The following is a 23,447-nucleotide window of genomic DNA, read 5'->3' on the forward strand; positions in this document are numbered from 1 at the left end:
CGCTCAATTTTGGAAGGAATGACTCAATCATAGACAGTCGTTCTTCAAATTTTTTTTTATGACGCTGCCATTATCTTTTACTTCCTTCTGAAGCGCACGTTGATAACGTTTTAAATCAGCAAGTGTCTTTGATTGTTATTTCATTGTTTGCAAAATTTGTCTAATTTTTTCTTCAAGTACAGCGGGACCGGGGTTTGTCTCAATTTCACCGCTCCTAGCCAACTTCAGCAACACAGACCAGCAATCACTAGATAGAGACAACAGTGTGCTGGGGCACGCCACCACTATAAGAAATAGTTCATCGCTTCAAAAACATGAAAAGCACCGCCTCACCTGTAAACAAGCAAAGACGAGCGTATTTGAGGTCATGCTTTGGTGACTGCCGTGCCCGCAACTGAGTTTGTGGGAATCCGAGGTGTTCCTTATATACGGTTGAGGGGCATGCACATCCATCTTAATCATGCGATGTGTGTCATGTGAGAACATGACTACATTTCACAATCAAGGCGCCAATACATTTCGATTCAACGCGGTGCACGTGCTCGCCGGTGTTTATTTCGACACGTCACGCAGGCGTTGTGACCTCAGGCGCCGGTCCTGTCAAATACTCGCAGGCGCACACCGCACTGTGTTGCTTTGACGCATACCCGTTTCAGCGCGTCGGGCGTACCTCAGTCACGAAAAGAGACAGATGCAGTGTTGCATGGGTAACGATTGGCACGAAATGCAGCATGTCGCATTCCGCACTGGTTGCCGTCGAACCGCGCCGACGGACGCTGGTGGCGCCGGTCGCGCCTGGCGTAAGACTATAGAGTTCTCGCGTTTTGCTAACGTAGCGTTGCTGTGCCCAGCGTGCGTGCGCGATAACGCTACGTTAGAGTATATAGGTCCCTTCATGATGTGCTCACGCCCATTTTGCTAGCTTCACATATACCAAACTTGGTTTCAAGTCACGTCAATGGATGACGAAAATATATGACTGGTGCAAACATCAAAATCCTGACACGCGTGTTATGTAATGACATGACACCTTACCACCCTCATAGCGTGCTCGTGGTCGGTTTGCTAGCTTCCCAATACTAAATTTGATATCACGTTAGGTGAATAGATGACGAATGTAAAGGACACATCCAAACATGATAATCATGACACGGAAGTCATGTACAGCATCATTTACCTCCACCTCGTACCATTGTGCTGATTTTAAAGTGCCAATGCAAGCTTGCTCATTCGTGCTTCGCATATCATCGATTCCCACTGTACGTGGGATATGCCAATTTTTTCTTGCACGGGAAATGTGCGAAGTGCACATATTCTCGACAACAGCAACGTGCTATAGTCATCAGCATGCTGTCCCACTGTCTATCGCTCGCCACAGTTTCACTGTTAAGTAACATAAAGCTGAATATGCATTGGTAACTATGAATAAAGAATTTATTCTAATATTTGAACGTCAAACGTATTTAGATTGTTGAGTGAACCTATACATGAGGTAACATGAATACGAAATTAAGGATTAGCCACGCAACAGAGTTTTTGCAATAAATGCTTGAGCCACTCAACTGTTGTTCAAAACAGCCTTGTAGCAGCACAAGACCTCCATCGAGTCAATGAGTTGTGGCGTTTCGAGACCATCGACGTGATGGTCTTTCAAGAAGGCCCGTGTGACAGATGTAATATAGACCTTCATCCACGTGCTTAGCAGCGCAACCCTTCAGCACCTCAGGCAACCGTTATGGTTATTCATTCATAAACAGGAATGATTGCAATGTTATAAGGCGCTTTCACATGTCCCCTTGATAAATGGGCAGTTTGAGATATCACAAGCAGCTCACCGTTGAGAGAGCTATGATGCAGAGCGCATCATTCATTAGAAAGAGTCACTGAAATTACGCAAGTGACTTTAGCCATTACAAAAGTCACATTTCTTTGCACTCACGGGTGCCGAGTCAGTGCAAAGAAATGTGGAAATCTGCAGAAATTTGGATATTATGAAGTAACGTGTCTCAGAAATCGCAAAGCTGCATCAGTTCCTTTTTTTTTTTGGTTTGGTGGCATAGAATTATTGTCTCGTCCTGCGTTAGCTCAACGACGTGATTGAGGTGGTTTTGCATTTCCCGACGTTTCCGTGTCGGCTTCTACCTTGTGCCTCCGCACTTTACTGCAAATACTGAGTAACAATGGTACGCCCGCTCAGACACTGGCTCACTACCATCTGGGGCCATCACTACGCGTCTTCCTGCCGGTTAGCCAAATTAACCAAGGTCCCCAAGCAACTGAATTACCATCCTAGTATTGAGCCCTTCTGGCATGTCACCGACAGTTGGAAGCTCAGAAATAGAGGTGGCCGATTCTAAAGTGGTGGACACACTGGCCGCCCTTCTACGGCCCTTGGTGACCCAGCATCGTCAATCTCTAATGAGCTGTGCTTGAAAATCAATAGCTGCGGCAGTGTTGTCAGGGTATCTCAGAGACTTTGTCTGGCGGTTGGGCTGGGGCTTGCTCCCCACGCGAGATTGTTTGCAGCGGTGGGCATGTGGTTCGCACTTCCACATGCCCCAACTGCGTCATGGTCAAGACCAATCGACATGCGACGATTGAATATGTGGTCTCCCACCTTTTTTGACGTGCGGTTCACACTGGTTTTCGGGGACAGGGTAAGCTAACTTTCATGTCCAATGGCCGATTTCCGCGCGGCTGCTTCTCCGCTCTTTTAGTAGTTGCGGGGCTGTTCAGCATTTGGAGAAACCGATGTGAGGCCGTAGTTGCCAATTGCTGCCGGCGTGCTTTGGGGCCAATACTGGGGAGAATGAGACGAGAAATTCCTCCCTGAAAAGCTTTTCTTCCTCGGGGAGCCCGAGTTTTTGCGGCATCAGTCGGGCCCTTTCGTCAATATTGAACACGAAAGGGTAAAACTCAGTTTTCCACCGACGTGGTGCTAAGCAGCGCTTGTTAAGTAGTTATTCATGATTTTCTTGTAAGCAATTGTGTTTCATTTTATCTATTGTATAATTATACCATTCATTGTATGATGATATCACATGAGTTCTCGTGTACACGTACGCCAGCATTTTCATGTATATTAAAGCAATGATGTATTTCTTTCAACGTAGTGATGTTGGCCGTGGTACATAGATCTGGCAAAGTGTATGTTCCCCTTACTGGAATGCTATGAAAGTTTTGTTGTTTGTACATAGTGTAAATAAACTTTTTCTAAACTGTAGTAGAGTAACATAATTTACCTTGTTACTCTATGGTGCGGCTTCCAATATTGAGCCCCACGGGACGGCTTTAAGCTATCCCATAGTAGAGTATCCTGTACTCTAAATTGTTACCCAATTTTCATAATTCTCCCCCCCCCCCAGTTCCTGGGACCACGTATAGGCGCCGGAGTGTGTTTTGAGTAGACAGGTGGGGTCTAAAGCCTCTTAGGTCCAGTGATAGTGCTTCCGATTTTCAACCATCTATGTGAGGCGCTTGTTTAGCATTGGCTTCATCACCTTTTCGATTACTGAAGTTAACAAAATTTGCCGAAGGTTACTTCCAGTCATCGGAGGTTTGTTCGCTTTATGCAGTGGTGTAACATTTGAATTTTTTCACTCTTTAGGGAGATTTTCATCTCCCAACCTTGAATGATGATGGAAAGAAGAGGGGTTAGCTGGTTCTCGTCAGTTGCTGTAATTGTTTGTTGGTAATCATACCAGGCCCGAAGCTGTTATAAAATTTGACTCCTTTAGTGCTTTTTAAGTTTTTGAAGTGTGAAGGGAGCATGCATTATGTAGCTGCTTCGTTTTTCCTCTGGCCACTTTTGATACTCCGGATGCCTTGCCAGTTGTAGAAAAAATGTGTTTGCGCACGCATCAGTGGTGGCTGGTGCTGATGCATGGGAAGCTTAACAGAGTTTTTCAGCGGCTGTTTGAGTTTTGCCCCGGCTTTCCAAAGATTTGACAATCTTCCATAGTCTTTGAATTTTTATCCGACCGTGAAGCTGGTAGCAGCAATCCTGCCACTGTTGCCTGCGTAGCTTGCATGCGTACTTTGATGCTTGTCTCGTAAAAAGCTTAAGCTTCAGGCGATTGCGAGCTGATTTTTCAGTCTTGTATGCATTTAAGGCAGCTATGCGTGCCTCCCACATGATAAGGAGGTGCCTCTCGGGCGCAGGCTTTTGAGGAATCTTTTTGTAGGTTTCGCTTGCCTTCCTTGTCACTTATCGTAAATGTTTTGTAAATTCATCAAGGGCGATTGTTTGAGAGCATCCATCTATATAAGACGCGTGGCTTGTCCCAGTCAATGAGGGAACACTCCTGTGACATAGTTAAAATTTGCCCCAGGCAATCACGATTGGTAAGCGGTCACTGCCAATATTGTCGGGCCATATGTCCCAGTGCGTACCCGAGAGAGCGTCCAGATGGTGTTCGCTTTTAATACCTTTAATGCATGTGCCAGCCGCAGTTTCATGGAGAGCGCTGCGACATGGGGGCTTAAAAAACCTAATGCAATGAGGGGAACGCGCGTTTTTCTTCATTTTTTGCACCTCATTGCATTTTCTTCAAATGCGTGGCATTTCTTAGCGCACTTCAGCGACTTTGAGCGTATCTGTTAATTTTTTCTTCATTGCCTTGCATGTCAAGACTGTTTACATTTGACATATTTAAATATTAGTCAAAACACAAGTGCGTCACAAAATACACCCACAAAGTTCGTTGAGGTAGCATCAGATCTTAGCTGACTACTGATTAATACTTGGGCAATCGTAGCAATGGCTCAATGCGACCATCCAGTCCGGTACATCCTCTTAGTCCTTCAGCACTTCATTAAAATGGAACACAAATTCTAAAAAAAAAATTGGCGCACAGATAGCACTTTTACATCCGCGTTTTCAAGGGTGCATCGGGTTTTCTATATACTGTGAAGGCCCACAAGCATGATTAGATCATAAGGTATGCCTGCCTCGTTTTTAACCGAAAGAATATGGATGCCGTGTAGACTTAACGGTATTTCTTTTTTCAAGGTTCTCTGCAATATGTCCCAAAAAGAGACCCCACTCCAGCAATCAATAAACACGTGTTCAATTGATTCCGCTTTACTACTCAGGTGGCAATGTGTACTCAATGGTACGAACTTTCCCCTATCCTGCAACCACGTATGAACTGGTAAAGTACCAGTATGTAATTTAAAGAAAAGCATTTTCACCTTTGGTGCTCAATCTTTTAACATGTTTCAGAGCATCCTGTACTGGGCCTGCACAATATAGCTGATGGTACAATGCTACAGGCAGTAAAACATCGACAAGGTCGTTATACAATTTTTTTTACGTGGTACTTCAGCCAGATATTCTAACGAAAATCTCACTCACAAAACGTGGAAACAAGAAACAACTTTCTTTAAATACCTTTGTATTGGTCCTTTCACATTTGATGACGATACGAAACATTCCGGCAGCATTCTAAATGAGCTTAGTTGTGTAACAGTTCTCAAAAAAGGGTTATCTACATCACCCAGAAAAAGAAAACGATGAACAAGCTGTCTTATGTACCAATGAACCGATCCGAGCCCGCCATCTCGAAATTTTCTGAAGAGGTTTGTGTGACTTGATCTTTCCCAGGAAGAGCTGTAAATGAAAACTGAAAATACTCTGTGTATTTGCTGTACACTTATTCTACTGCTGTGCAAAGCCTGCATTACATACCACAGCTTCCTCACTAGAAACAAGTTGCACGTTGTGGGTCATGCGAATATCGAGATACCCCAGCCTTTCCATTTTTCTACACCATTGCGCAATGGCTGTTTTTCTTTTTTCCAATATGGTTCACTGTCATGATAGAACTCCAGTGGCACTCTTACATACTTCACTGGTGTTTCCTGCCATTTAATGATTAGAAATATTTTTGGCGGGACGTCCCATTCCCCATGCCAGAAGCCAAGGCACTTATCCCAGTTCACGGCACTACCACTCACCTGGCATATAGTTTTCACGGCATATACAGCATACAATATACTCTCATAATTTGTACAGAAAGCCACAATGTCATCTGCGTATGCAAGGAGGTTAACCTCAGCTTCATGCAATATAAAGCCGCTTATTGCACTGTTAATATTTACGCTTAAACAAAAAGGTTCGCCTAAACGAAAATGACAAAAAGCAGGGGCGATAGCGGGGACCCCTGTCTCACTGACCGCAACACAGGTGTACGCTCACCCGCAGTTTTGCTTATTACAAATATCGTCGTGCATCCTGTGTAAGCCATGCGAACTCCATCGCTAATCAACATCCCTACGTCACATGCTCACGTAATCGAGGGAGCAAGTTAGGTGGCACACGTTCAAGTGCCTTTTCGAGGTCAATTTGAAGCATGGCAACATTGAGATGCATAGCGTCACAACTTTCTAGGATTGATCGTGCTATGTTTACGCTGGTCATTATTTTTCTTCCCTTTATTCCACAAATTTAGTGGGAATAACCAGTTTTTTCATAACTGTCTGGAGTCTTCTAGACAATATTTTCATCAATATCTTATAGTTAACATTAGTTAGGCTAATTGATCTATATGCACTAACACTTCTTAACTTCGCGCGATCTTATATTGTAGGTATTAAAACTATGTGGGCTGACAAAAACGATGGTGGAAGTTGTTTAAATTTCATCATCATCATAATCAGCCTGAACGCCACAGCGGGACAAAGGCCTCTCCCATGTTTCGCCAGTCAACACAATTAAAAGCCTCATTAAATGCCTCCTTAAAAATAGGTGAAATTACATCTTTGAATTTCTTGTATACTGCAGCACTCAATTCATCAGTTCCTGGAGACTTACCATTGTTTAACCTATAAATTGCTTTTTCATCTATCTATCTATCTATCTATCTATCTATCTATCTATCTATCTATCTATCTATCTATCTATCTATCTATCTATCTATCTATCTATCTATCTATCTATCTATCTATCTATCTATCTATCTATCTATCTATCTAGTCACCTATGACTTTTAGCTCTCCTGGCCGTTTCAATATTGGTATCAATAAAAAACTTGGTATGGCCTAATATGTCTATATGAAGAACAAATCTGACTAGTCAAAACATGATAATCATCATGAGTATCTCACGAATGTCATGATTTACATTTCATGGTGCTGCAGCGGTTGCCGTAGTTTCGTTCAAATGGCATGTTGCAAAACTGGTACGGTATGGCACGATTGCATGGCGAACAGAAGTGACAGACGCTAACATGAAAATCATGACATACGTGTCATACAACATGACTACATGCCACGCTCATGATGCGCTTGCGGCCGTTTCGCTAGTGTCCCATATACCAATTTTTGCATTACAGTACCTTAATGGATGACGAAGGTATGTGACTGGTTCAAACATGAAAATCATGAGATGCGAGTTATGTAACAACGTGACTACATGTTACTCTCATCATGCACTGGCAGCTGTTTCACGGCCTTCACTTACACCTAATATGGTAATACGGGTATTACGGGACGTGAATGGATAATGAAGCTATGATACTGGTACATTCATGATAAACATGGCATGCGTGTCAAAGACTCATGTAGCCAACTGACTACACGCTACGCTCATCATGCGCACGCGGTCATTTCAATAGATTCACATGTGCCAATCTCCGTATTACGTGACGCCAATGAATGAATAAGGTATGTGACTCGTGCAAATATGTAATCAGACACGTGTCACGTGAGAATACGAATACATGCTACAGTGAAGACGCCAATATAATTCGACGTGACGCGGTGCGCGTGCTCGCCGGCGTTCATTTCGTCGCGTCACGCCAGCGTTGCCACGCCAGGCGCCGGTCCTGCCATATACTCGCAGGCACGCGCCGCGCTGCGTTGCTGACGGAGAGACAGCGCGTCTGCTGTCTCTCCGTCACGTAAAGAGGGAGACGCAATGTTGTGGGGGTAACACATCGGTGACGAAGGTAAATACACGTGAATAGATCACGAAGGTAAACGACACACCCAAACATGATAAGCTTAACACATAAGTCATGTACTGCCTCATTTACCTCCACCTCGTAACATTGCACTAATTTTAGAGAGACATATCAACCTCCTCATTCGTACTTCGCATATCGTTGATTCCCACTGTACGTGGGATCTGACAATTTTTGAACCGTACACGCTAGCAACTAGAGCTAGGGATACATATCGCGTTTCTCGCGACCATGCTCACGTTTGAAATATGCGACATGCGGCGAACGCCGAAATTCACTGCGTGGCGTTAAAAAATGAATAAACTTCTCATGTGCGCGAAGCCGTTAGGGACGCTACGCACGCAGCTCGTCTTCCATAGTACATGCGCCGGCTGCGGTTGCGTGGGAGGCGCTGCGACAAGGGGGCCGAGGCGAGGAAAGAGGCGAACATTATGTAGACGCGCCGTCGGGTGGAGAGTCCACACCCTAATTATTTTTCTTACACCGTGGTCCTCTAAGTTAAGAAGTACTACACGAAGTGGTGTACTTCGCTTTTATGGGGTCTGCTGAATTAGGTTCTCTCGGAGCTCTTCTAGACATGTTATTTCACTCAATGTAAAAAAAATGGAAGAAAAAAGTTTTAGCAATGAAGGTGACTCGCAGTGTTTTTACGAAAGATGTTCAAAGCTTCCAACAATTGTTTTTATATGGAAACTCACAGACTAGCTTTCTGCTCAAACAGTCGTCCGAAGCCAGCCGAAGCTTTTTGCTGGCCTATAAACCCAAGAGAAACTAAACTGTTTTGATATTTACTTGCCATAAGGTGAAAACTGGACCATCAAGTTGAGTGTGTAACCAGAGCAATTACTCTACGTGAAACTTTTACTGCAAACCAGAGCTCCCTTCCGAAAAGGCTTACATTGAAGCTGTCAGGCCAATTTAAGTAGAAACTATGCGCGTATGCGAAAAGCGAAAGAAACCACTTGGTAACACTCGCCGGCATGCAATATATGAGCTCTTCGAATTACGCTGACACGTTCAGACAAGTCCATTATTATATAGCGTACCAACAAGAAGACCTTAGTGCTGGTGGCTTTGCATAATTAGTACTTTATTATAAAAGCCTTTATACAACCAGCTCATTTTGAAAATCGGTTGCTTTGAGTGAACAACTTCACAAGGAAAGGATGGCTCCCACTTTTGCACGTGTGCTCAAGTTACGCTGAACGTTCATCTCGCTTTCTGAGCGTTCAGGCTCAAAATACTTTTCTTTCCTGCTTTTCTCACCTTAGAATAGACATAGCCTATATAATGTCGTGGTGTTCAGTTTTCATTTCTTTTCTCAGTTTTCTGAGCTGCTAAATATGCAGTTGTTGGCGGTCGATAAACACTACATCTATATGGTCTGTTCATGCATTGAAGATGAAAATATGCAATTACAGAAAATGAAGTCTGTCATCACTGGCAATGATATTTATAAAAACTAGAGGGAGTGCAAGTGAGACTAAAAGTTACTGTTCGTAGTGGACAAGAAAACTTTAAAATAGGCACAACCAACCAAAAATCACATATTCTCATGCAGCGTAGCGTTTAGGAAGCAGTGCCGTGTTTTAATGCGTGGTCTATGGTAATACAGCTCCTTCAGAGAACAGCATCACAGTAATATCATTTTTCGTAATAACCCATTCATTGTAACCACTTTCATTGATTGCATTCTAAGATCGTGAGGCCGAACCATGTCTTTGTGCTGCGAAAGACTAAAAAAAGATACTAAAGAAGAAAAGAAATATCTGCAAATAATAAAACACTGAAGCAATTTCATTTCGAATCTCGACGATAAGACCTTCACCTTCGTAACAGAATTACGAATCACATGACTACGACTTTATTGTCCCAAGGTGGACGTTCTCACGCTTTGGCGCTTTGCTCTCAGAGTACATGTGACAAATGGAGAGATGAACAAAAGGGCACCTATGAAAAGGAGAGGGGGGGGGGGTAGGACTGCGAAATCTGAAGAAGGCCCGTATTTTTTGGAACAAACTCTTTGGTCAATGATCGTATACAATGGCATATATGAAAGAATGTGTGCGAAGTTTGAATATGCACCGCGAACTTGAAATATCGAACACTCATAGCCTTTTTATCTTTTTGCTTGTTTGAAGTGACGTTATCACTAAACTTAATGCACGAATCACCTTCTATTTTCCTTCTCGCAGGTCACCTTCTTCACAAAACCAGCGCTTCTGGTGGCAAATAACTTGAAAAGCATGCTACTAAAGCGCTAGCAAAAACCACACTCTTGCCGTCTTGTTTGTGCTTTGTTTAAGCTGCGTAACCTTGAGCTGCTAGAGAATGAACGAAAGGGGAAATGTAAAGTTCAGCCTCCACAGGGCTTCGCATCATGAAAATTTAACGCTATAAAAGCCGGACTACTTTCTCATATCGCGGTATTCAGAAGACCAGGAGCTGTAGGTTGTTCTTGAACACTGTATTTTCAGGTCATCCTCAAATATGAAAACTTTCATACTAGCATGCCTCTTCTCAGCAGGTAAGAGTATCTTGATATTTTGCCCAATCATGTTTTTTCTACACATGCACGCATAGCGAAGGCCTTCATTCATTGGAGCATATTCAATGATTGCTTAGATTTACTGTGAACGCTTCAAATGTGAAAAGTTTTAAAAATTGGGGTTTCTTTAAAAAATGACGACCGATTTTTGGAAAAACAAGAACCTGCGTGAAGCAGTTGAACGTATTCACGGCACTGCAGTAAGCGCTTCAAAGGATGGTAGTGAAATCGCAACTTTGAAAGAGACAAGTAAGAATGCGGGATTGGTAAGGAAAAGAATCTCTGTACCATACAGATAAATGTATACGCAAGGCAAAACCTAAACTTGTGATTATGCAGGTGCGATTGCTTGAGAAGTTTGCACTGAAGTAGCTAAAGTGGAATTCTATTGTAGCTGACCTTGATGAGGCGTTACAGCCGAATAGTCTTGGTATTTCTGTACTTTACGCCAGCAATTATAGAATTGAATTCAAACATTAATTGAAGAAAACATTCTGTGATGTTTATTTATGCTTTCACAATGAGTCAATAGCGTGCTACCAAAACTAGGTACCAACGCGGTAAATAATACTGAACGTCATGTAAGGCCAAATCCGTATTTTTTGTGCAACCGCGAAATAAAAAACGGCGTTTCTTGTTGCTGGTAACCCACGATATGCGTTTATTTAGCTAGAAAAAAATGGGCATCAGTGAAATGCATTGTGTTATGAAAGTACATGGACGAGGTCAATCTAGACATACAGCAGTGCTGTAATGCCCGAGGCCTACCATGTGGAGTAGAAAGAATAATCATCATAAAAATTAGCCCCGAATCTGCATGTGACACTGCAAATGTAGTCGAAAGAAGATAGTCTTGCGTCTAGAGAGAGTAAACGAAATGTTTATTTCATGTTCTGTGCAAGAAAATAGGTGAATGGTATTCTGCAGTGGTGGCTTTAGTGCCTCGAGCGTGTAGTGGAGGCGAACGAGCCCATCGAGCCACGTTAAAAAAGAGCGCCATCTGGCAGTTCGATAACGAAGGAAGGCTTGCGCGCCCACAGAGAAAGATGCGTGCCTATCTGGGAGGTAATGAGGTGTAGAATGCAAAGCAGCAGGCAGGTGCCACCACCGTGTCGTCTTAGGAAAGCGTACGAAGAACTTACCTTTTTGATCATCGCGTTGCACTGTCAGCGCAGCGGCATAAACGCTATGGTCCTTAAAATTACTTGTGTGTGCCTTCTGTAGTATAAAGGCACACATACAAAACATCGACGTGTTATTGTGGAGCCTCAAATATGCATAATAATTGTTTTTAATTGACAAGCGCACAAGTATGAACGCTGAACAGTGAGCCATATCGGTGGGCGCTGCGTATGGGGGTGGTCGTTTGGGGCTGTTTGAGGTATCGGTAAGGGCGGACAAACAGAAAGTTTTACAGACAGACAGACAGACAGACAGACAGACAGACAGACAGACAGACAGACAGACAGACAGACAGACAGACAGACAGACAGACAGACAGACAGACAGACAGACAGACAGACAGACAGAGTGACAGACAGACAGACAGACCAAAATTGTTCCGTCGATGGTACCCAAGTAAGACTTTAATCAAACTGGCAAGCGATCTATCCGTCCTCGTGCTGCTCTGCTGCTTCTGCTCCAGAGCACACTCGCCGGCTTGTCCTGTGTGTTATGCCATAACAATATAGTGGGAAAAGCGCGTACAGAAGATGGAAAAGAAAGATACAAAAATTCGCACATATAGAAGGAAAGAGGAAAGAGAAATGCTTGGTGAGGAGAGATTCATAGCCGTGTACCCTCAGTCTTAATGTGAACGTCGTAACCACTCAGCTAACCAGGTACGCTAGCAGAGGTTAGCGTGGCCTAGTATACTATAATACAGCTAGAGGGCGAAGAGAGCTAAGTTAAGCTGAGGTGGAGAGAAAGGAGGAGGGCTGAATGAGTATAGAAAGATAGAAATAAAGAGATATAAAGGGAGACAAAGAACGAAGAAACCAGAATGAAAGGGGAAAGAAAGATGGACAGAAGGTGAGAAACTGTCTTCACATAGTGAGAGACAAAAAGTGACAGAGCAAATATTTAAGCAAAGAAAGGAAAGAAAACTAGATACGATAGAAGGACAGACAAAAAATAGGAACAAAGAAATAAATGCATTCAATGAAGCATACAGAAAAAAGACAACAAGAATACAGGAAGCATAGCTTCATGCCTTATGCTATATTATACCAGAGGGTGGAAATAGTAAGAGAGATTTTAAAAGCTTAGCAAAACCTGGACCTGCTACCAATCCACCAGGTTTGCTCTGAACCAGCCTTGCACACAGATTTTTTTTTATTTTTTTCCCGGAACGTGGTACTGAAGTTACCTTTGTGCCGAAAATGGGTGCGCTTCACAGAATACGACCGGGACGAAAGAGGCAATTCCAAGAGTAGCGAAAGTTGGGTTATAGTCTAACTCCAATTACAATTGCCTGCTTCCTATTACAATTGCCTGTATTGCAGTCTACCTCAGCTTGGTTTTATCCTTATGCCTGCCTGTACAGGTCACTGACACTCATTGGGAACCCTAAGCTAGACGCCAGGCTAAAAGAGTTAAACCACTTTCATACGCGTGATCTAGGCTGGTTATTCCAATTTCAAAAACACGACCAACATGGTATAAGCGAAAAAAAAAACTGACATCTTCGGCTATATTCTATATAGCTTGAACCAGCAAAGTAACAAAAAATGTGCCGTTGCCGAACTGTTTGCTTGTCTGCTGTGGTCTTGCTGATGATGGTCTTATTGATAAGTGGTATCGCTGATGATGCTTCGTCACGGATATTCTTAAAAGGAGTGGTGCTCATTTGCTTTATCTTGAAATCATTTTTGATTCCTTGAACAGAGAGCCTTGCTGAAACTAAGGCTTGAAGCGTTTTTGCTCTCTTCAAGGCGGTTGATTTGAACATGGCAAGACTACTTGCCGAAAAACTGTCTCCGCAACTTTATTGTTGTTAATTTAGCAAAAGTTTTAAGTAACTACGAGCGAGGGACCACATGAATTTTTGTTGCAGGGGCCAGAGAAGAGGATAACCGGAATTTATTAGGTCTACTGGTGTATGACAAATTGCACTGACGAACCGCGAACTCTCATATTTTGGTTTTTGTTCCGTCAATGATTCCAATACATAGGCACCTGTCACAGAGCGCTTGGCCGAAGCTACGACAGTGCCATTTCTTCAGAAGCCACGTTATTACAAAAACTGATATTGCCTAACTCGCGAAAAATAGTTACCAAATGAACTTTATTTTTTGTATTTTGCAAGTGAACTACAGGTCGAAAAGCAATGGGGCAGTTACATGAGAAGTCTGTTGAATATGTGGAGAATATGGGACACTGGCTTTATCTTCTTAGCACGGCTAAAGTACCACTGTTGGTCTTCGTAAAATTTATCAGTTCACTTTATTACTCGTGACCAGCTCCACAATCCCTCGTTGTACCTATGTGTGTGCACGCTAGTACGCATGTGAAGTGCGGACTTTTCTCGTCTTTCTCTCTTTTTTTTTATAACTCCTCTTCTTCATCACAAGCTTCAAGGTAACCAGGAGGCTAGGCCGGGTATAACAGTTTTGAATACTAGCGAAATGCGTAGACAGGGACAGTAATACATAAGCGAGCACTTAGCTGCCCCTGCCTACGCACTGCGCTCGTATTTCAAACCACCTGAATCACTTACTCACACAATCAACCAATGTGGCCTGGTATAACCTTCCCGCCTTTTCTTTATGACTCTCCCTGTTTACCATGCTTAAAACGTATATGGCTGGGTGTGCGAGGAATACGTTCTCCTCAACTTCGGGACGGCTCACTGCTCTCACATAGTTGAGTATGAAGTACTCGAAATCGCTGAACTATTTTTTTTCTAAACATATTTCGGAGCACTCATACAGCATGGTGTTTCGTACGCAGCCGCATTGGCAAATGCACATGATCACCGCCGTCTCAAAAGCCATTTGGGAGCCTTGGGTGGAATCAATGGTAACATTTGGGCTGGCATTGATCAAGCTGGTCCCCGTGGAGGCCTAGGTTACACCGCCAGCATTGGAACAAATGTTGGTGCAAGGCTAGGTGGTCACGGCAGTTTAGGCCTAGGCGGCCAAGGTAAGAACTCTAACTCACGTCATGTCATAATGAGAATCAGCATGCCTCACGATCCTTGCGTGATGTTTGCGCAGTACACGTACAATTTGTTGCACTATTCAATAAACGAATTTCACATAACGACGAGTGCTGCCATTTGTGAAATATTATGATACAGAACTAATTTCTTTATAGTACAACACGGTATTGACGGAACCTATGAGTGACCATAGACAGCAATATGCGTAGTATTTATCAGAACAAGAATCATATAGCAGTCCATGAAAACGTAGCTAACTCTAATTCCAGTAATATGTTCCGTAGAGTTTTATAAGTATTCTAATGCTTCAAACGTATGAATATATAGATAAATCCTGTTTGAGAAATATTCGGAAGAAAAATACATCCCACGAGAAGTTGAATTGAAGTGGCTTACGGAACGTTCAAGGCTGAAGTAGTTAGGGAAATATCAGTATTAAATTATCAAGATAGTGTACTGCCTGTCAGGTACGTTAACCAGGGCTAAATTTCCCCTGTAACTAAATAATTTGTTGGGTATTTCATGTCAAGACCGATATGTGGTGTCGTATGCTGTAGTTGAGCCCCAGAGTAACTTTGAACACATGCTCCTAATTAACAGGCACTTGATTCTAAGAAGATCGTCATTTTTTGCAACTCGCCTCACCCCTGACACATTGTGGCTGACGTGATCAGTAATCGAACCTGCGCCCCAGGTTTAGCACTCACACAACTTACTTCTGAAGCTGCCCCACCACGGTGGTCTATAGTGGCTAAGGTACTCGGCTGCTGACCCGCACATCGCGGGATCGATTTGCGGCTGCGGTGGCTGCAATTTCCATGGAGGCGAAAATGGTGTAGGCCCGCGTTCTCAGATTTGGGTGCACGTTACAGAACCTTAGGTGGTCGAAATTTCCGGAGCCCTCCACTGCGGCATCTCTCCTAACCCTATAGTGGTTTTGGAACATCAAACCCCACATATCAATCAATCAATCACTATTGAAGCTACCACAGCGCGCGAGATAAACTATGTCACATATATTCGTAATTTACTAAGACGAAGGTGCAGAACGAAACAGGTCAGCAAAAGTTCTTCGATGAAAGAATGCGCTGCTGTTAGTTTTCATACTATTTATACTGATCACAACAGCTAAATATTTGTTCTTGACACAAAAAACAAAGAGAAAAAAGGGAAATACAGCAAACATTCTAGTTCCTAGCTTTCTTGCACTCAGATTTTGACCATGAATTAAATTCTTCTTGAAAGCAGTGCATTAGATTGCTTCTGAAAATCTGTGGTGTATTTTTTATTATTTGGTATTGTTTTGTATTGGTATGTACACCTCATCCCAGGCTTACTGAAAACAAAAAAATATATTGAGCAGTCCTATAAAGTAAAAACCTCATCGACAAATTTAATAATGTTTTATTTTTCTCTTTAACTGAAACATTTCAGTAATTCGTTCACCGAGACGAAAGTAGTTTTTTTTTTCTTTACACTTGGCAGCTATTTTGCTTGTATTCCCAAAGCGTGCCATCATTTAGCCCTTGTAACCTTTCACAAGTTTCTTGTAATTGTATTTTAGAAAGCGTTTTCTGTAGGGCCTGGGTAATGTTAATTTCAAGGTTATCTCAATCTCATGAGGACGGATAGCTTATGAATAAAAACTACCTCTTAATATTTTACTTCCTGCATGTGCATCTTATGCCTTGATTGTTACAAACATGCTGTAATATAGATGAGCAAGCCTAGAAGAAAATTAACGCTGATTACACCACTCATAATGGGTTACAACTCGAGCAAATCTATGCTCTGATTGTAACCTCGTCATTGGCCCTGCCCAGGCTGAAGGGCCAGCCACGCGGTTACAGTCTGGTATAAAATGTGCGTTAGTATAACCCATTTTGTGTCGCACAATTAGAGTCGATTTTGTAGATTTGTACATTTACGTACTGCACTCTTTTGATATCTTATGGAGAAGCGCAATGGTGAAATAAGAAAAACAACGCCAAAAACGGAAAATACATTATCTTTACTTCGGCATAACAATGGGAACATACTACGTTGATGTCAAAAGTCCCCGTAATGTAGTAATTGAAAGGCTTAGCAACGAATTAAAAAGGAAGGTTACGATTGGAATACTTGTGTTAAAATACTCATAGAGCTAGCATGTTGTTTCCATTTAAAATATGGTGTGTTTCATATGCTTTATACAATAGGGGAACCTGTAATATTTATGCGTGACCCCATTTAGGTGCACTGATCCCGAATAAAGGGTTCAAGAGGCCAATATTTGTTTTTAAGAGAAAACTAATGCTTCTATCGGAAGTTATTTTATTTCTAGGTGCAGAATTGCAAGGTGCCAGGGCCTAATTTATTTTTTTTTCATTAAAACAAGCCAATTTGATTTATACTACACCGAAATCGGCTTCTGCTTTGATAAAACAGGTTATCCTGGTTTGTACGGATCGACCTTGGGTGGCGCATACGGAGCTTCCCCGTATGGTGGTTATGCTCATTATGGAGCGCCACATGGAGGACGATACTACGGCTCACACTCGTACGGTCTTTATGGTCCATACGGTGCGTACAATGCATACGGTGGACATGATGGAAACGGCGGATACGGTGGATATGGTGGATACGGGGTATACAACCCGTATGGAGGAAGTGGCACCTATGGCTATCACGGAGGAAATGGCGGATACGGTGGATATGGTGTACACGGGACATACTACCCGTACGGAGGCAGTGCCACTTACGGCTATCAAGGAGGAAATGGCGTCCCTAACGAAGGGGGTATCACCTCCTATGACAGAAGTCCAGCAGCAGTGAAACCAAGTACCTTCAGTAGCTCTGCTTCCGGAACAGCTGGAACACCTGGTAGCACACCCAGGTGAGTAATCATCCAGTTGTTTCAGTTCTGCAGGATGGATTTTCTTCTTAGTTTTGTTGTAGCCACTTGGTAAATTAGTGGTTAAAGAACGTAGACAGTCAATTGCGAATCCTTCCCATTTTCCTTTACGGGCACAGAGAAGCGTACTGAGTAAGTGATTTTTCAGTAGTGAACATGGGTTGTTATAGATCGGATAGCAAGCTAACTCTAACTACAGCACATTTTTATGTCTTCCTATTATTTGGCATAGAAGAGACGTACCGCATATCAGAAATGCATACCAAGACACAACAGACAATGAGTTAGGCAAACGGTATCAGACAACACAGCAGCGTTCCCACGAAGTATTTGGAGTATCCAATAAACGTGCAATGGGAATTACTTTTACATATATTAAGTGCGCCTGTAAACGTGCCAATCAATACTTGTTAGCCGAGCTAATTTCGAAACACTACCTTAATAATAAGTTTTATCAGATTCTCCAATTCAGGAAGTATAGTATTGGGAGATCAGGGATTTGTTTTTATCTTGTATTTCTATCCTTTTCAAAAACTTCAGATGGTAAGAATAAATAGTTGGAATGAGTGCACTTACATTTAAAAGCGAGGTTGCCCTTATCATTATTATTTGTCGTTATTATTTGCAGCGCTGCGCCTGCTGCCTCAACGTGAAGCATGACCAGCATGATGACGGAAAGGCGCCGAACTACATGTCGCCAACGCTATTTTCGTTCATCAGTTTTATGACACTTTTTTCAATACGGACACGACAATAAATTTCTGTATTATGAAATTTGGATTCATCAAAGTGCTCAGAGTTTATTCAAGGTCGAAGGCATTCCTGCAGATCCTACACGTTGTGGGAATTTATTGCCGGTCAAGACGTCAGGGAGAAGTTGCCTATGGGGCAATTTTTGGCATTTAGCAAAGTCTTGCACGGAGGATTGACAGTTATAGAAAATATTGTAGTAGTGTGCTCATCTTGTTCTGAAAAGGTCGCTCGGGTAGGCTGGTGACTTACTGGCCACTCATGATTCACCGTAACGTCCGCAGTACAACGTCAATTCCTACTTTTATCAAACACTATTGTCAATTGCACCCTTCGGGGTATAGATGCGAAGAGAAAAATGCTGTAATAGATTCACGAGTCATAAGAGTACATATGCAATATTATTGCATTATCCAGTAAATATGCAACACTGCAATCTGAACAGATATTCGAACAGACCCACAATCAAGCCTAATGTAGACAGCCGTTGATGTATCGAGTTAATTTACAATTACTATACATGTGCTCTCTGTGTAAGAGTCGTTAATATTCTTTTGGCAGATTTTATCTGGTGCAGTACAATCGCAAGTTGGAAGAACGAGCATGTCTACAAAGTTCTCAGTTACTATTTTCGTTATTCCTTGGTTGATACGGGCGGAAATATTAGTATGCTCAACATATTACATGCAAAGAACATGTTTTGCGTGTTTGTACATAACGGAACTGGGGCAAGCATATTCGTGACATAAGGGGTAGGCGTGTCATGTTACTTGTGTGATGACTTGTCAGGCTTTTTTTGTTATACAGTCATGCTCATCTATTCGCATTTAATTATATGAGGCATTAAGGAGGTGGTCATGAGTTCACTAAAACGCAGGAAGCTAGTTAGAGTTTACTAGCTCGAAAAACTTTATGAAAATTTACTAGTATTTCTATGCCCAATTTACCACTTGGTAAGAGAATTTAAAAAAAAAACAACCCAAGTCCCTCTCATAGACAAATAAAGCATGCAAAAAAATGCGGAAAGCTATAGAAGGACGCGTCGCTGCCATCACTAAACGCTCTGAACCAATTCCACCAGCTATAACGGGCTAAGGAGTGCGCTGTAAGCCAAGTCTACCTTAAATAAACTTATCGCCCACCTCTGGGCGAAAATAATGTGTGCCTTGTCGAACAATAAAGTTTAATTCTTTCTCTATGCTGACTCCACGAGGAAACTGTTCACCCGTCAGTACATCAGCCAGTCATATATCGCCGTAATGAAATAAAAAAAAACATCAATTTTTCCTCTTGTGTTTCAATTTACATCAAGCCCCTCACGTTTCAAAGGTGAGTGTCTCAACCCCAGAACTGCACATGTACGCTTCCAAATACGTACATATGTGAACTACATTCATGCATTTTACCCGTGGTATGGAACAAACGTACCGAAATAACGCCTTACGTTGATTTTGTTGAACTTGATGATGGTAAAACACAGCACCTCGGTGAAATGAATAGGAAGAAATAACAAGCTAAACTCTCCATCGAATATAATTGTCACTGTCGATGCTGTGCATTTGGTCACTCAAAAACTTGGCGAGCCATGAAATCATAGATCTATTGACTACATCGACGCAACGCACCCGTATAGAAAACTTTTGTTAGAAGAAAGGCTTGTATGGTCACCTAGTGAAGAGCACATATATCTTTTGCCTGCAGATCCGGGAGAGACATCCGTGTCATAAATTAACAACTGTATGAATTATTATAGGTGGACATGATGTGCAGTCACAGAACAATTAAGCAAACTTGGCAAGTATGTCCTTGTATATGAGAGTGTCCCAGATGCTTGCGAATGATTCTGCGAATGCGTACCTACGTTGACAGGTTGATCCACAATTGGGTGGCTGGACTCAACCGCGATTTATGTTTTAGGTCATTACGTTAGCCAGGTGGTTTTATTAAACTGAAATTAACGTGGCTTAAAAATAGATATCAGGGCACTGGTTTTGTTGCGTTGAAGTGCCTTCCTTTCAAGTCTTTTATATCGAAGTTAGTGAAAACTCCTTGATTTCAAGAAGACCTTGCAGAAGAAGAACCATAAACAGGATGTGCTCTGCGCAAAAAGCTCCAGCCAATCAGTGAAGGCGAAACGGACATTCTCTTAAAAACCCAACTACTTGCGCTTATTTGTGTCATTTTCTTCCTCGTGTCCCGTCCTACCATAAAGTTCGTCATATTAAAGCATTACAAACTTCCGTATTTTCTACGCTGCTAACGTGTAGTATAATAAACGCAAAAATATTAAACTTGGCTGCTCGGTACCCTTCAGAATAATTCAAAATGTGTGAAATTAAGATAACAAGCACAAAAGTCTTTGTTCACTGTATGCGCGTGCCATAAAATTGCTTGCCATGGTACGTGCACGAAAGCTGGAGAGACGATTAAATACTGAATAGCTATAGAGAGAAGATTAAAGACCTCATGCTGGAGCTGCGCGAAGCAGCAAATAAAATTTACTAGCAGCTGCTTTCTTCAAAAAAGCGCGACGCTTACGCATCACTCAAAAAATTTCCAAGAAAATTTCTCCTGAACTGTTTTCATCTGTTTTTTACGATGTGCTTTTCGAATACTTGAACTTTTGTCGTTTGTCACGGTGACAGTAATAGTAACAATCAAGAACCCGAGCAAATGTGACGTATTCAGTGAATCATTGAGTGACAAACCAGCTATTACAAAATTTTGTTACACTTTGGCGAAGACTGTATATAAAACTTTTATTATGAAATGCTGAAAGTTGCAGTGTGATCACAAAGTCTTACCCCACGGAACGATGTTAAATGCTGCATAAACGTGTAACACGTAAAAAATTATGCTTATAATTCCCAAAAGCTCAACCGATCTCATGAAAACATAGGAAGCTAAAAGAAAATTATGTTATTTTCTTGCTTGAATACGGCACATGCCACCTCCGCATGTTGTGGTTCCTCATTTAGTTCCTGAATCATTTTATTGTCAGATAATCTTGTATGAAACCAGGTCTCGCTGTTCTCAACACAAGCAAACGGTATTCTTTTTCTTTACGGCAAAACTCATTTCGTGGTGTTTAACGCTTTTTTTCGTTACATAGTGATCCCTCACGTGGTGACATGAAGGTAGAAACGATCAAAGCAATCAACCTGAGTTCATCAATGGCTAGTTGAACTCCTTGAGGAACAAGAGGTGTTAGCGGAATGGCAGTGTTTTGTACCACATCACTGCATGTTGTTTAGCCTTCGGGACGCATTTTATCACACATACGCAAGGCACCAGAGCAGAGCTATCGACGTGATCTTACACCTTTCTTCGTAACAATCATGCTTTGTTGTGAACGCTAGCACACGATCGTATCTCTTTCGCGAATTTGAACTCACGGGTGCAAGCACTCGCTGAACGTCAGCGACCTGTACACAATCACCCGCGGTGCGTACACGTGCACGATATCCACTTCAGCATTGTTCCTCTCGTTCATAGACTCACGGGGCATGGGATACACTGTTCTGCTTTTTGAAGGTGACTGGCCGGCGCAAACACCTCTGACAGTGTGACGCTGCTCGCGATCGGTAATCCATTTCTTTGGTCTTTTGGTCCTACACTCTCACCAGCTCGTCTTCTTTCTTAACATGTGCGTTTACCCTTCGGTTTATGTCGACATCTACCTCATCAGTGTGTCCGCTTTCTACATTTTTGTTCTTTACTTTGCATTTCCTGCATTCTTCTTCATTTTTGCAGCTCGAAGTCAATCATACGTCTAAGCCAAACGGTTTTTTCGTGCAAACTAGAGATAACCGATGTATTTTTCAAAAAAAAAACTCTAATAACACAGTAGGTTCTATATCAATTTCTACGCTTCACGAGGCGCATTGGATGTTTCTTTAAGGCATCCTGTACTAGCACCTGTCTGCCAAATAGTTCACTTCCAAGTTCATTCGACCAAGGCAATCCAAAGCTACCTTTTTTCTAAATATTGAAGTACCTTTACGCGTGAAATACCTCCATTGCTTCGCATTCCAATGTTTCGTTGGCACATTGGTCACTGTACATGCGGATTGTGTTTAAAAAGTAAGCAGTGATCATCAGGAATCATTATCCAGCATCAAGTAACAGTTAATGAATAATGTGGTAAAAAGCTTCAATACCCATCAATGTGGTACTTTTTGTAATACACTCTCTTCTTTCAGAGCATTGACGAATCTTGAAAACACGTAGGCTGCAACGCATTTCTAGTAATTCTGATCAGGAGTGCTGTCGAAGCATGCATAACGTCTTCTTACTCAAATATTTTTCTCAGTGTGGCATTTCCAGCTTGGGATGCAGCCAAACTTCCACAGAATAAATTCAAGGAAGCAGGGAGTCTAGCGAATCACAGGAAAGTTTTCGAGAGGTAGTTTCTTCTGATACAATCTTAGGTCTTTTTTTCACGTGTGCTTCCGTGATGCCCCAAGTCATGCTCAATGTTGGATATGCATAAAGCTTTTCAGTATCTTGTCGGTGACTTCTCTGACTGCGAAGTGGCAATGCGGCATGTCCAAAGTTCACACTTGCTCAATGACATGCTCGTTTTGTCTTCTTTGGTGTCTGTCTAAGCACAATTTCCAATTGGGCAGGTTCGTACTACACACTGAATGCAACAGCATGAAAAACAACGAGGACGAGAAAGGTTTACATTAGACGAACGCGTTTGTCTAACCTAAGGTTTTTTAGAGGCGAAGCTCCTTATGGCGTCACCCGTTCATTCCGTTATCGTTTGTAAACACCGCTCGTTGAGTACAAGGAGTACCTTTAGATGGCGCTCCTTGTACTATAGGATGAATGCATATATGCTGAGAAATAAAGAATCGTCCCACACTAGACATCGTTTTGTAGCAAAAAATAATAATAGAAGGTGAGGATTTACGTCACACGTACAGAAGGAGAGAGAGATAGTCCATCACGCCACTGTGATCACAAGTTATTCGGCAGTGCCATGCGTTAGGGGGCGCGCTCTAAAGTACAATAAAAGCGTCGCTTTCGCGCGCGCGTGTTCAAAGGGCCAGGTCGGCGGATGGACAAGGCTGTCGAGCGGCGTGCACTCAGGGCGGCGGCTGCTCGCGCTCGAAGAAGCGACCC

The 23,447-nt window shown here is 42.4% G+C and overlaps 1 protein-coding gene across 1 annotated transcript; it reads left to right on the forward strand.

Moving 5' to 3' along the window:
- Positions 1–10,341: 10,341 nt before the first annotated feature.
- On the forward strand, positions 10,342–18,341 carry LOC142817313 (uncharacterized). The gene is made up of 4 exons (XM_075894353.1): positions 10,342–10,491; positions 14,464–14,655; positions 17,102–17,549; positions 18,196–18,341. Exons 1-4 carry the CDS (start codon positions 10,455–10,457, stop codon positions 18,218–18,220), a joined length of 702 nt encoding a protein of 233 aa, XP_075750468.1. The 5' UTR covers positions 10,342–10,454; the 3' UTR covers positions 18,221–18,341.
- The last annotated feature ends 5,106 nt before the right edge of the window (positions 18,342–23,447 follow it).

This window comes from Rhipicephalus microplus, chromosome 5 (genome assembly GCF_043290135.1).
Source record: "Rhipicephalus microplus isolate Deutch F79 chromosome 5, USDA_Rmic, whole genome shotgun sequence".
In the NCBI taxonomy this organism is placed as follows: domain Eukaryota; kingdom Metazoa; phylum Arthropoda; class Arachnida; order Ixodida; family Ixodidae; genus Rhipicephalus; species Rhipicephalus microplus.